Source organism: Chiloscyllium plagiosum, chromosome 20 (assembly GCF_004010195.1).
Source record: "Chiloscyllium plagiosum isolate BGI_BamShark_2017 chromosome 20, ASM401019v2, whole genome shotgun sequence".
In the NCBI taxonomy this organism is placed as follows: Eukaryota; Metazoa; Chordata; class Chondrichthyes; order Orectolobiformes; family Hemiscylliidae; genus Chiloscyllium; species Chiloscyllium plagiosum.
In genome coordinates, this window is record NC_057729.1 from 61,929,304 (window position 1) to 61,944,207 (window position 14,904).

At 42.8% G+C, this 14,904-nt stretch overlaps 1 protein-coding gene across 1 annotated transcript in view; it reads left to right on the forward strand.

The window, feature by feature from the left end:
* The first annotated feature begins 8,985 nt into the window (after window positions 1-8,985).
* Window positions 8,986-14,904, forward strand: part of LOC122560347 (gastrula zinc finger protein XlCGF7.1-like) — a 20,415-nt gene continuing 14,496 nt past the window's right edge. The window contains exon 1 of the mRNA XM_043710998.1: window positions 8,986-9,143. Within this exon, the coding sequence (XP_043566933.1) occupies window positions 9,041-9,143 (103 nt within the window). The 5' untranslated portion in view covers window positions 8,986-9,040. The remainder of the gene's footprint in view (window positions 9,144-14,904) is intronic.

Consider the following 14,904-nt stretch of genomic DNA (forward strand, 5'->3'; position numbering starts at 1 on the left):
TGCGGCTGTACCGGACATTGGTTAGGCTACTGTTGAAATATTGCGTGCAATTCTGGTCTCCTTCCTATCGAAAAGATGTTGTGAAACTTGAAAGGGTTCAGAAAAGATTTACAAGGATGTTGCCAGGGTTGGAGGATTGGAGCTATAGGGAGAGGTTGAGTAGGCTGGAGCTGTTTTCCCTGGAGCGTCAGAGGCTGAGGGATGACCTGAGAAAGGTTTATAAAATTATGAGGGGCATTGATAGGATAACAGACAAATTCATTTCCCTGGGGTGGGGGAGTCCAGAACTAAAGGGCATAGGTTTAGGGTGAGAGGCGAAAAATATAAAAGAGACCGAAGGGGCAACTTTTTCACGCAGACGGTGGTACATGTATGGAATGAACTGGCAGAGGAAGTGGTGGAGGCTAGTACAGTTACAACATTTAAAAGGCATCTGGATGGGTATATGAATAGGAAGGGATTGGAGGGACATGGGCCAGGTGCTGGCAGGTGGGATTAGATTGGGTCGTGATATCTGGTCGGCATGGACATGTTGGACCGAAGGGTCTGTTTCCGTACAGTACATCTCTATGGCTCTATGTTGGTTTTACATCAGTCATAGGGAAAATGCAAGAATATGGTATAAAGGATAGGATAAATACACATCTAGAGAATGATGATTTGATTGGGCATAATCAGCATGGATTCATGAATGAGAAATCATGTTTGGAGTTTTGAAGATGTTACTACCAAATTGATAAAAAAAGCTGATGGATGTAGTACACATAGATTTTATAGAGTCATAGAGATGTACAGCATGGAAACAGACCCTTCGGTCCAACTCGTCCATACCAATCAGATATCCCAACCCAATCTAGTCCCATCTGCCAGCACCTGGCCCATATCCCGCCAAACCCCTCCTATTCATATACCTATCTATATGCCTTTTAAATGTTGCAATTGTACCAGCCTCCACCACTTGCTCTGGCAGCTCACTGAGAGAAAGATGGAAATAAAAATATATAAGTACAAAATATTCCCACTCTGAAAAAGATCAAGAATGAGATCTTTCGGTAATAGATTTCATTTTCTGAAGGATTTTGAATAGAAGCACTTGGAATAGAAGATAATCTACTGACATGGATTCATGATTGGTTAACAGACAGAAAACAGACTAAGAATAAATGGGTATTTACACATTGGTAGACTGAGACTAATGGGGTAGCAAGAGAATCAGGACTTGGGCCCCATCTGTTCATGATGTCTATCAATGATTTGGATTTGGGGACCAAATTTAATAATTCCAAATTTGTGGATGAGACAAAGCTAAATGGAAATGAGTGTTGTGAAAGGGACACAAAAGATCTTCAATAGGTTTTGAGCAAATTTTGTAAATTGTTAAGGACTGATTAGGGATAGTCAACATGGCTTTGTGTGTGGGAAATCATGTCTCGCAAACTTGATTGAGTTTTTTGAAGACATAACAAAGAAGATTGATGAGGGCAGAGCAGTAGATGTGTGCATGTGACTTTGGAAGGCTCATGGAATGTTAGCCTTTATTGCAAGGGGTTTTGAGAACAGGGGTAATGAAGTTCTTACTTCAATTGTATAGAAACTTAGTTAAATTGTACCTGGAGTATAGTTTTGTTCTCCTTATCTGAGGAGTTATTATTGCAAAACAGGGAATGCAATGAAAGTTTACCAGCCGTTCATTGGTTGGCAGGACTGTCCTGTGAATAGAGATTGTACAAACTGGGCCTGTAGAAGCACTGTAGTGTGTTTGAGATCTCAGAGAAGATTTATAGCTCAGGTTGTGGATCAGGTTGTCAGTTTGTTGCTGAGCTGGTGTGTTTGTTTTCAGACGCTTCGTCACCATATTAGGCAACATCATCAATAAGACTCTGGTGCGGTATTGCTGTTCTGTCCCACTTGCTGTTTATGAATCTTGGTTTGTTGTGGTGGGTGATATCAATTCCGGCTCTGTTTCTGAAAGCTTGGTAAATGGGATCCAAATCTATGTGTTTGTTAAGGGAGTTTCAGTTTGAATGCCAGGCCTTTGAGAATTCTCACTTGTGTCTTTGTTTGACCTGTCCCATGATGAATGCATTGTCTCAGTCAAACAGGTGTTCCTCTTCGTCTATGTGTATGGATACCAGTGATAGTTGGTCATGTCTTTTGGTAACTAGTTAGTGCTCATGTATCCTGGTGGCTTATTTCCTCTGGTTTATCCAATGTAATGTCTGTTGCAGTCCTTTTACATTTGTTCTGTGGCTGTGTGGGGAGGCGGGGGGGTGTCCTTTAAATTCATCAGTAGTTGTTTTAGTGTGGTAGTATGTTTGTGGACTACCATGATGCCTCGGAGTCGGAGTAGTCTGGCGGTCATCTCTGAAATGTCTTTGATGTATGTTAGGGTGACTAGAGTCTCTGGGTGTGTTGTATCTTCCTGTTTAAGTCCATTGTGCAGGAATCGGCAGATTGCACTTACCAGATAACCATTATTCCTGAATACATTGTGATAGGTGTTTCTCCTCGATTTCTTATAGTTCTGTGTTGTGGCTTGTTTAAATAGTGTCCTGATGCAGTTCCGTTTATGGGTGCTGGGATGGTTTCTTCTGTAGTTGAGTATCTGGTCTGCATTTGTGGCTTTCCTGTGATGATCTGCAATTCTTCATTGGCTTTCTGTTCTACCATGACATCCACGAAGGTGTGACAATGCTGCTCCTTTAACAAGGTTATGCTGTCCTTGGCTTTTTTTTCAGATAGGTCTTAAAAGCATCACTTCTGAGAAGTCTTGGTTTAACTACTTGAGAATGCTTCCAAGTTTAAAAAAAAAACACTTGTACAAAGAAAGGAGAGTGGCCAGTTCTCCCAGCTCAGCTTTCTTCTGGTCTGGTCTGGTTTGGTTTGGTTTTAGCAGTCTGGCTATTCACTAAAAGCAGTCAGCCAGTTGTGAAGCTGCTGGACCTAAAAATGCAGGTCCATGCTGATCCTCCATCTCTCTGACATCTCTCCTGTAAGAACCGGTTTTGGATTTTTCCTTTTTTTTTGCAAAGGGATGTTTATTTTATCTTATTAAAGTATAAAATGTAAGCAAATAGTTCATATGAACAGCTGTATATGAGAAATAGCAATTTACAGGGGAAAGGGGCAGCAAGACCAGACCCCAAATCCCACCGTACAACCAATTCGCAAGGAAATGAGAATGAACCTCGAATCCCACCTTACATTATCAAAAAGGGAATAGTGAACACAATCACATACAGACAGTCCAATAAACCAAATAATAAAACAGTGCATTTAGCACTGACACCCCTGGCAACACAGCAAACCATCTCTCCCACTTTCTGGCCTTTCAAAGGCAGCTCACCCTACACCTGTTCCGGCTCTCGGTCCACCCCATGCCCCTTCTAGCTCTCGGTCCGCCCTTCTGGCCACCTCTAAGACAGCCTGTCCTGTTTCCCCACCCCTCCCCAGGACAACAGTGATCAGGACAGCCTACACACCTTCTGGCTTCCCTAACTGCCCTTCTGTGCCTTCCAACCACCTCTAGGATAGGCAAAGGGATGTTTATGGGGATTGTTGCAAGTATTTGGAACAGCATCATTAAGTTGAGATAATCTGTTGGGATTTTTGATAGGTTAAGTTATTCCATATTCTGTTCTCTTGTTTGTGTTTCATTTGGTAATCTTGCAAATAAATTCTGTTTTGTTTAAAACTAAGTGGTTGGGCCAGCTGCAATACTCCTGGAATATCCACTTTACATCTGCTTAAAACAACTAGCAAAGCTAGGGTCCAGGCTACTTTCTTGAAATGTTTTGAGGGGGGAGTCTGGCCTGGTCCATAAAAAAAGAAAGTTGATTATTGTTCTCTTCCTCTTTGGTGAACTTTATACTGGTCAGGGTGTTGTTTATGTGTTTGTAGATTTCTTCTAGCTTATCACATTTCATGATGATAAAGGTGCCATTAACATAGTGGACCCAAAGCTTGGGCTGGATCGTAAGAATATCTGTTTGTTCTAACCTCTGCATAACTACTTCTGATATTTGTGATCCCATAGGTGTCCTGTTGATTTGGTTGTATTTTATTTAATTGAAGGTGAAGTGGGTTGTGAGGCACAGGTCCAGTATTTTGAGGATGCTTTCCTTGCTGATGAAGTTGGCACTGTCAGGTATTTGTATCCCTGGTTTGTCTAGCAATGAGGCCTCTAAACCTCCTGCCTTTCACCTTAAAATCATGCCATATTCAATATTGACTCTTCAACTAGAGAGAACAGCTGCTTTCTTTCCAACTCTCCATGCCCCTCACAAATTTATACACCTCTATCAGGTCCCTTCCTCACCCTTCTCTGCTTAAAAGAAAACAAGCCAAGCCTATCCAGCCTCTCTTCATTGCTCAAGGCTCCAACTCACATAGCAAACTACTCCACTTAAGGCCTAGCCAAAATTTGCAGAGTGCAAAAGTGAGGACTGCAGATGCTGAAAATCAGAGTCTAGATTAGAGTGGTGCTGGAAAAGCACAGCAGGTCAGGAGCAGGAAAATCAATGTTTTAGGCAAAAGCCCTTCATCAGGACTCAAAAATTTGTAAAGCTCTAACCTCCCTGGTCTTGTAATTTATGGCCCAACTGATGAAGGCAAATTTTCCCTATGCCTTTTTAACCACCCTTTTAACCTGTCCGGCCACCTCTGAGGGTTTGCAAATAAGCACTCCAAGATCCCCTTGTCCGTCTGAGCTTCCAAGTGTCCTGTCATTCATTGAGTCTTGTCTTGTTATTTCTCCAAAAGTGTATCACCTTACACTTTTCAAGGTTAAATTTCATCCGTCACTGATCTGTTCATCTGACCAATCTATCTTTCTGCAGCTTTAAACCTCCATCTTTACTATTAACCACCTGACCAATCCTCATGTCATTATAAACTTATCATCCCACACATTCTCATCCATAATCATTTATATATATCATTAACAATAATGAACCCAGCACTGATCCCCTGTGGTATGCTACTTATCACTGGCCTTCAGTCATACAATCAGCCTTCATCACTATACTATGACTCCTACCACTAAGCCAATTTTGGATCTAGTTTGCCAAATTACACTGGCTCCCATGTGTTTTTACCTTCTTTATCAATCTCCCATGTAGATTCCAATTAAAGGCTTTGCTGAAATCCATGCAAGCTACATCAACCACCCTCATTTACTTAACTGGTCATCTCCTTGAAAAGTTCAATCCAATTTATTAGGCATGACCACCCTTTTACAAAGCTATGCTGACTATCCCCAATCAAACTTTGCCGCTCCAGTGAAGACTAATTCTCTCTTTCAGAACTTTCTCTACAAGTTTCCCAAACATTGATGTGAGGTTCAGTGGTTTGTAAATTCCTGGTTTGTCCTTACCAAACTTCTTTAGAAGTGGAACCACATTAGGTGTCCCCCAGTACCCTGGCACCTCCCCTGTGACCAAAGAGGAATAAAAAAATAATGTCCAAGTCTCTGTAATGTCCACACTTGTCTTTCACAACACCCTGGAATACAACTTATCCAGTCCACTGTGATCTATTTATTGACATAAGGCAGTTCTATACAGAAGATGTGCATCCCAGTACCAGATTTGTCTCTTCCCACCACTCCCCACCCCGAGGGGTTTCAGTGCAACTTCTTTCCTATTGTTATTTTTCCTTCTGGCCCTGGTCTTCACAACATAGCAGGAAAGGAAACAATTTTATATAAAAGCAAAACCCTGCTTCTGAAACAAACACAGTGAATGCTGGAGAAACTCAGCTGATCTGGCAGACAGAGAATGTGTGAAGGGCCAAGATACCTGTACAAATCATTGGTCAGAACTTATTTGTGTATTGTGCACAGTTCTGGGCACTTTATATAAGGAAGGATGTATACAAAGAGGCTGTTAAGCTCATCTTGTTCATGCTGTCTCTGTGAAAGAGCAATCCCTTCACCAAAAATGGCAGTAAAGTGAGACATTTCGGCTAGAGTTTGTCTGATCCAACTGTTCCTTTTTTTCTCTCTTTTTGGCCTCCAAGCCTCAGCGAAGACCGGATGAGGCTTCTTCTTGTCTTGGCGTGGCAGCCCCATGGCCCAGCATGGGGTCCTCTCGGCCCAGCGTGGCAGTCTGTCAGTCTCCAGGTGATTCCAGAGTGATCTCCTGGCCTCATGAACTCTGAAGTGAAGCCCAGCGCAATCTGGAGTAAAGGCCAGGTGCAGACTGAAGGCTAAGTACCAGCCTGGATGAGGTTGGAAGTCTGTTGGTCTGAACAGTTTTTTTTTCATTTTATAATGTATTCCTAAAAACTGCCATGCTGGACTTTTTATTTGTCTATTTTTCTAAGAACTACAACTGAGGAAGCTGTACCTATGGACTTTTGTACTTAAGATGTCACTGTAAGTGGGAACTTGCACACTTTTCACGGTACTCATGTGACAATAAAACAGCAGGTTTGGGAACAGCTTCTTCCTAGCCATTATTAGACTGATGAATGGGCTCTCTAGCCTCAAATAGTGCTGATCTTGCTAATGCTGATCTCACCTAGGACATGCCCTATACATTGTAACCTGTATGCCTCTGTCTAAGTTTTTTTTACAACCTTTGATCTGTGCATGTTTGCTGACTATAATCTGCCTGTCCTGTTTGTAAACAAAGCTTTTCACTGTATTTTGGTACATGTGATAATAAATCAGTCAATCAAGTGAATGCTAATTTCAAATCTAAAGCCCTGGAGAGATTTCAAAGGAGATTCACTGGAATGATATCAGGAATAAAGAACTTAGAAAAAAGGAAAAATTAGAGGGTTTATTTCCCTTGGAGCAGAGAAAATTAAGAGATTACCTTATTGAGGTGTTCAAAATTATGAACAAATTTGACATTGCTGAAAAGAATATTCTGTTGCTGGAGAAGTGATTGCTGGGTCTCTTGCTGAGATATTTGTATCATCGATAGTCACAGGTGAGGTGCCTAAAGACTGGAGGTTGGCTAATGTAGTGCCACTGTTTAAGAAGAGTGGTAAGGGCAAGCCAGGGAACTATAGACTAGTGAGCCTGACGTCGGTGGTGGGCAAGTTGTTGGAGGGAATCCTGACGGACAGGATGTACTTGTATTTGGAAAGGCAAGGACTCATTAGGGATAGTCAACATTGGTTTTGTGCGTGGGAAATCATGTCTCACAAACTTGATTGAGTTTTTTGAAGAAGTAACAAAGAGGATTGATGAGGGCAGAGCAGTAGATGTGATCTATATGGATTTAAGTAAGGCATTCAACAAGGTTCCCCATGGGAGGCTGATTAGCAAGGTTATATCTCACGGAATACAGGGAGAACTAGCCATTTGGATACAGAACTGGCTCAAAGGTAGAAGACAGAGGTTGGTGGTGGAGGGTTGTTTTTCAGGCTGGAGGCCTGTGACCAGTGGAGTGCCACAAAGATCGGTGCTGGGACCTCTACTTTTTGTCATTCACATGAATGATTTGGATGTGAGCATAAGAGGTACAGTTAGTAAGCTTGCAGATGACACCAAAATTGGAGGTGTGGTGGACAGTGAAGAGGGTTACCTCAGATTACAACAGGATCTGGACCAGATGGGCCAATGGGCTGAGAAGTGGCAGATGGAGTTTAATTCAGGTAAATGCGAGGTGCTGCATTTTGCAAAAGTAAATCTTAGCAGGACTTGTATGCTTAATGGTAAGGTCCTAGGGAATGTTGCTGAACAAAGAGACCTTGGAGTGCAGGCTCATAGCTCCTTGAAAGTGGAGTCGCAGGTAGATAGGATAGTGAAGAAGGCGTTTGGTATGCTTTCCTTTATTGGTCAAAGTATTGAGTACAGGAGTTAGGAGGTCATGTTGCAGCTGTACAGGACATTGGTTAGGCCACTGTTGGAATATTGCGTGCAATTCTGGTCTCCTTCCTATCGGAAAGATGTTGTGAAACTTGAATGGGTTCAGAAAAGATTTACAAGGACGTTGCCAGGGTTGGAGGATTTGAGCTGTAGGGAGAGGTTGAACAGGCTAGAGCTGTTTTCCCTGGAGCGTCGGAGGCTGAGGGGTGACCTTATAGAGGTTTACAAAATTATGAGGGGCATGGATAGGATAAATAGACAAAGTCTTTTCCCTGGGGTCGGGGAGTCCAGAACTAGAGGGCATAGGTTTAGGGTGAGAGGGGAAAGATATAAAAGAGACCTAGGGGGCAACCTTTTTACTCAGAGGGTGGTACGTGTGTGGAATGAGCCGCCAGAAGAAGTGGTGGAGGCTGGTACAATTGCAATATTTAAGAGGCATTTGGATGGATATATGAATAGAAAGGGTTTGGAGGGATATGGGCCGGGTGCTGGCAGGTGGGACTAGATTGGGTTGGGATATCTGGTCGGCATGGACGTGTTGGACCGAAGGGTCTGTTTCTATGCTGTACATCTCTATGACTCTATGGTATGACAGTAACTAGTGGTTACAATTTCAAGACTGTCAGCAAGCAAGCTCGGACTGAAATGAGGAGAGACATCTTTACTCAGAGAGTTGTTAGGATTTGGAATGTGCTGCCTGGGAGAGTGATGGAAATAGATTCCTTAGGAGGGTTCAAAAGAAAGCTGGATATATAGTTGAAAGCAATGAAGTTGGAGCTACAGAAATAGGGTTGGAGAGTGAGACTAGCTGGGCAGTTCTTTTGGGAGCTGAAACAGACACGATGGGTTGAATGGTCTACTTCTGTATTCTAAATTCCTATTTTTTTTTGTTTTAAGAGCATTTCCTGTGCTTGTAAACCTCATTAACTCTACTACTCTATGAGAAACGCTTCGAGTCCAATATGAATCTTCTTCAGAACCTCTGAAGAAGTCATATCAGCCTCGAAAAGTTAATTCTGTTTTTCTGTCCGTGATGGTGTTAGAGCTGCTGAGTTTCTTCAACATTTGTTCGTTTGTTTATAATGATTTTATGTTTAATGGCGGTTATATTACCCAAGATTCTCCACGTTGAGGGCTATCCCAAGCTACTGAACAGAATAGCAGTGCGCAGGCGCTAAACCCAGACGGAGAAGAGCATGCGCGGAGTTAGACTGGTTGATGTGGAGTCGTTTCTTTCTCAGCTTCAGATGGGTTAGAATTCGACGGGATAATGGAAGTGTTGGACTCAGCAGCTGCTCAAAGACGCTTGTAAACACATTGAGTATGTGACAAATCCAACATGAAGTTCTGATGTTGCAGTTTGTCGTCGCTTCCAGTTTTTAGAGGTCGGCTTGTGATCACCATCTTGAGTGGGGTCGGGGAGCTGTAGAGCGCATGTGCGGTGGATGTTTTTAATTGGGGCACGAGCGGTGGTGAGCATGTCTGAGAGGGAAGGAAGCAAAGAACTGCAGATACTGGAAATCAGAAACAAAAACAGAAATTACTGCCAAAACTCAGCAGATCTGCCAGGATTACTGGACCCGAAATGTTAATTCTGCTTTCTCTCCACAGATGCTGCCAGAACTGCTCAATTTTCCCAGTAATTCCTGTTTTTGTTGTGTTAATTGTTCCCCACTGCTCAGTGTCTTCCAAATACGTAGGACCGAGACCATGAATATTGTAGCGATGATCCCGATAAATTGCTGGGATTAAATGAAGTTTGGTAGAGGCTGACATGGCACAGGATCTGTGCTGCAAAGACTGTAACATTCACAGCGATGCTGTGACTGCTCCATTTTACATTTGGCCTCAATGAGGGAGTACTTTTTCACACAAAGGTTGGTGCTTGTGTGGAATGAGTTGCCAGAGAAGGTGGTAGAGGTGGATAAAGTTACCACATTTAAGAGGCTACTGGATGGGTATCTGAATAGGAAGGGTTTAGAGGGATATGGGAGTTGGACTGAAGGGTCTGTTTCCATGCTGTAAATGACTTGGAAATGATGCCTTGGGCAGACTCTTGCTCCCTATGTAGAGTGACAAAGCCATTGTTAGGTTATTGTTATAGTTGAACTTAGTCTGTTAAAGTATGGTCAGGGTGGCATCAGGCCCAGGGAGGATAGTCAACATGGCTTTGTGCATGAGAAATCATGTCTCACAAACTTGATTGAATTTTTTTGAGGAAGTAACAGAGAGGATTGATGAGGGCAAAGCGGTAGATGTGATCTATATAGACTTCTGTAAGGCGTTTAACAAGGTTCCCCATGGGATGCTGTTTAGCAAGGTTAGATCTCATGAAATACAGGGAGAACTAGTCATTTGGATACAGAACTGGCTTAAAGGGAGAAGAGAGAAGATGGTGGTGGAGGGTTGTTTTTCAGACTGGAGGCCTGTGACCAGTGGAGTGCCACAAGGATTGGTGCTGGGTCCACTACTTTTCATTTACATAAATGATTTGGATGTGAGCATAAGAGGTATAGTTAGTAAGTTTGCAGATGACACCAAAATTGGAGGTGTAGTGGACAGCGAAGAAGGTTACCTCAGATTACAACAGGAACTTGATCAAATAGGTCAATGGGCTGACAAGTGGCAGATGGAGTTTAATTTAGATAAATGCGAGGTGCTGTATTTTGGGAAAGCAAATCTTAGCAGGACTTGTATACTTAATGGTAAGGTCCTAGGGAAAGTTGCTGAACAAAGAGGCCTTGGAGTGCAGGTTCATAGCTCCCTGAAAGTTGAGTACAGATAGATAGGATAGTGAAGAAGGCGTTTGGTGTGCTTTTCTTTATTGGTCAGAGTATTGAGTACAGGGAGGTCATGTTGTGACTGTACAAGACATTGGTTAGGTCTCTGTTGGAATATTGTGTGCAATCTTGGTCATCTTCCTTTCGGAAGGATGTTGTGAAATTTGAAAGGGCTTAGAAAAGATTTACAAGGACGTTGCCAGAGTTGGAGGATTTGAGCTATAGGGAGAGGTTGAATAGGGTAGGGATGTTTTCCCTGGAGTGTTGGAGGCTGAGAGGTGACCTTATCAAGGTTTACAAAATCATGAGGGGCATGGACAGGATAAATAGACAAAGTCTTTTCCTTGAGGTGGAGGAGTCCAAACCTAGAGGACATAGATTTAGAGTGAGAGGGGAAAGATATAAAAGAAACCTAAGGGGCAGTCTTTTCACGCAGAGTGGTACGTGTATGGAATGAGCTGCCAGAGGAAGTGGTGGAGGCTGGTACAATTGCAACATTTAAAAGGCACCTGGATGGGTATATGAATAGGAAGGGTTTGGAGGGATATGGGCCAGGTGTTCGCAGGTGGGACTAGATTGGGTTGGGATATCTGGCCGGCATGGACAAGTTTGACCGAAAGGTCTGTTTCCATACCATACATCTCCATGATTCTATTAACCGGGAAAGGTTCACGATTGATAGCTCCTGAGAAAGTAACCGTCATGGAGTCATACAGCATGAAAACAGACCCTTCGGTCCGACCAGTCCGTGCCAAACACAATCCCAAACTAAACTAGTCCCACCTGCCTGCTCCTGGCCCATATTCCTCCTTATTCATGTATTTATCCAAATGTCTTTTAAATATTTTCAACTGTACCTGCATCCAACACTTCTTCTGGCAGTTCATTCCACACGTGTAAAAATGTGGATCATGTCCTCTTTAAATCTATCTTCTCTCACCTTAAAAAATATGCGTTTTAGTTCTGAACTGTTCCAACCTTGGGAAAAGATCTTTGCTTATTCATGCCCTCATGATTTTATAAACCACTGTAAGGTCACCCCTCAACCTCCTAAACCTCAGTGAAAAATGCCCCAGCCTATTTTTATAACTCAAATCCTCCTTTTCTGGTAGCATCCAGGAATTTTTCTGGAACTTTCCAGAACCCTCATCAATTTAGTAATATACTTCTTGTAACACAGTGACCAGAACTGTACAGACTAGTCCAGAAGAGTACTAGTTTAACCTCAACATGATGTCCCAATTCCTAAACTCGAGTCTGTGCAGTGAAGGCAGGCATGCTAAACACTTTCTTAACCATGTCTACATGATACAAATTTCAAATAATAATTATGTACATGAACCTCTAGGTCTCTCTGTACTACAACACTACCTAGTGCCCTACCATTACCTACAAGTTTTTACTTGGTTTGTTTTAACAACATGTAGTACTTCACATTTATCCAAATTAAACTCCATCTACAACTCTTCAGCCCATTGATCGAACTGATCAAGATCTGTTTGTAACATAGATAATCATCTTCACTGTCCACTGTACCACCAATGTTGGTGTCATAATTTATATTAATGACAAACAAAAGCAGATCCAGAACCGATCCTTGTGGAACACGCTAGTCACAGGCCTCCAGTCCGAAAAACAACTCTCCACCAACCCCGCCCTCTGTCTCCTACTGTCAAGCCAATTTTGTATCCAGTTGGTAAGTTTATTAGATTAGATTCTCTACAGTGTGGAAACAGGCCCTTCAGCCCAACAAGTCCACACTGACCCTCTGGAGAGTCACATACCCAGTCCCATTTCCCTCTGACAATGCACCTATCACTATGGGCAATTTAGCATGGCCAATTCACCCGACCTACATATCTTTGGACTGTGGGAAGAAACCAGAGCACCCAGAGGAAATCCACGCAGACACAGGGAGAATATGCAAACTCCACACAGACAGTCACTGGAATCAAACCTGGGACCCTGGTGCTGTGAGGCAGCAGTGCTAACCACTGAGCCACATAGTTCACTCTGAATCCCATGTGATTTAACCGTACTAATTAGTCTACAGTAGTAAAGTGTTTGACAAGGTTTCGCTAAGTCTACGTAGAAAATGTCCACCATTCTGCCCTAAATCGTTTTACCTTTGAGGTCCAGTAATTATTGTCAAAACCCAACAACAGAGAAGGAAGTGAATTCAGCTCTCCAGATCATGTTACCTCCTGGGATGACCACCTCCATGTCTCCAAAAGATCTGCTGGTCTCTTCAGGTACATGAAGACCTACCATGGAAACTCTTAAATCTGAGAAGACACCATTTTCAATTGAGGGACTGCTGAACACGACAAAGGACAATGTGCATCTGAGAGCATGCATGGTCATCGTGGGGGAGGAGAGAAATTTGCAAATCTCTATCCTGGATTGGAAATGGATTTTGGGAACTCCCTTTACAGGGGATTAAAGCATTCACAGATAGCAAATTCAAGCAATGAGAGATATTTGTGTCTCCTGAATTTCTATCTTGCATTGTTTGTGGTGAATGTTGTAAACTTATTTTACAGGATATTAGAAGAGGATTTGCAGATAGGAAGCTCAAACAGAACACCATATCAAAATCTGATAGAGTCACTCGATTCATCAAGGCCTGAATATTGTCTGAATGTGGAAGGTAAAAGATTTTTCTATCTGTGGGCATCATTTTCAGGTTTGAATGTGACTGGAAAGACCTGAAGTTTCAAACTCTTGAGAGATCACATCTGGTGAATTGTGGACAACAAATCAAAGGAGGGAAGTAATACCTTGGAGGGAGTGTTCATTGATGTACTAGTGTCTTATCAATCTTTGAGCATAATCATTGAGTACCACACCAATATCGTGTCCTGCATAGAATTTATTTCTCATATTCTCATACTTTAGGGATAGAAAGGGAGAGGTGTATACCACTGGGCAAGAGTTACAGCTGGGGGAAAGGCAATTACGATGCGATTAGGCAAGATTTAAGAAGAATAGGATGGGGAAGGAAACTGCAGGGGATGGGCACATTAGAATTGTGGAGCTTATTCAAGGAAAAGCTTCTGTGTGTCCCAGATAAGGATGTACCTGTCAGGCAGGGAGGAAGCTGGAGGGCGTGGGAGCCGTGGTTTACGAAAGAAGTGGAATCTCTGGTCAAGAGGAAGAAGAAGGCTTATGTTAGGATGAGATGTGAAGGTGCTTGAGGGTTACAAGGTAGCCAGGAAAGACCTAAAGAGAGAGCTCAGAAGAGCCAGGAGGAGACATGCGAAGTTGTTGGCGGATAGGATCAGGGTAAACCTTAAGGCTTTCTATAGGTACTTAAGGAATAAAAGAATGATGAGAGTAAGATTAGGGCCAATCGAGGATAGTAGTGGGAAGTTGTGTGTAGAGTCAGAGGAGATAGGGGAAGCACTAAATGAATATTTTTCAACAGTATTCACTCTAGAAAACGACAATGTTGTCGAGGAGAATACTGAGATACAGGCTACTAGACGAGGTGTGATTGAGGTTCACAAGGAAGAGGTATTAGGAATCCTGCAGAATGTGAAAATAGATAAGTCCCCTGGGCCGGATGGGATTTATCCTAGGAGCCTCTGGGAAGCCAGGGAGGAGATTGCCAAGCCTTTGGCATTGATCTTTAAATCGTCATTGTCTACAGGAATAGTGCTAGAACACTGGAGGATAGCAAATGTGGTTTCCCTGTTCAAGAAGGGGAGTAGAGACACCCCAGATAATTATAGACCAGTGAGCCTTACTTCAGTTGTTGGTAAAGTGTTGGAAAAGGTTATAAGAGATAGGATTTATAATCATGTAGAAAAGAATAATTTGATTAGGGATAGTCAGCACGATTTTGTGAAGGGTAGGTCGTGCTTCACAAACCTTATTGAGTTCTTTGAGAAGGTGACCAAACAGGTAGATGAGAGTAAACCGGTTGATGTGGTGTATATGGATTTCAGCAAGGCGTTCGATAAGGTTCCCCACAGTAGGCTATTGTACAAAATGCGGAGGAATGGGATTGTGGGAGATATAGGAGTTAGGATCAGTAAGTGGCTTGCTAAAAGAAAACAGAGGGTGGAGGTTGATGGGAAATGTTCATCCTGGAAATGTTTTGCTGGAAAAGCGCAGCAGGTCAGGCAGCATCCAAGGAGCAGGAGAATCAACGTTTCGGGCATGAGCCCTTCTTCAGGAATGAGGTAAGTGTGTCCAGCAGGCTAAGATAAAAGGTAGGGAGGAGGGACTTGGGGGAGGGGCGTTGGAAATGCGATAGGTGGAAGGAGGTCAAGGTGAGGGTGATAGGCCGGAGTGGGG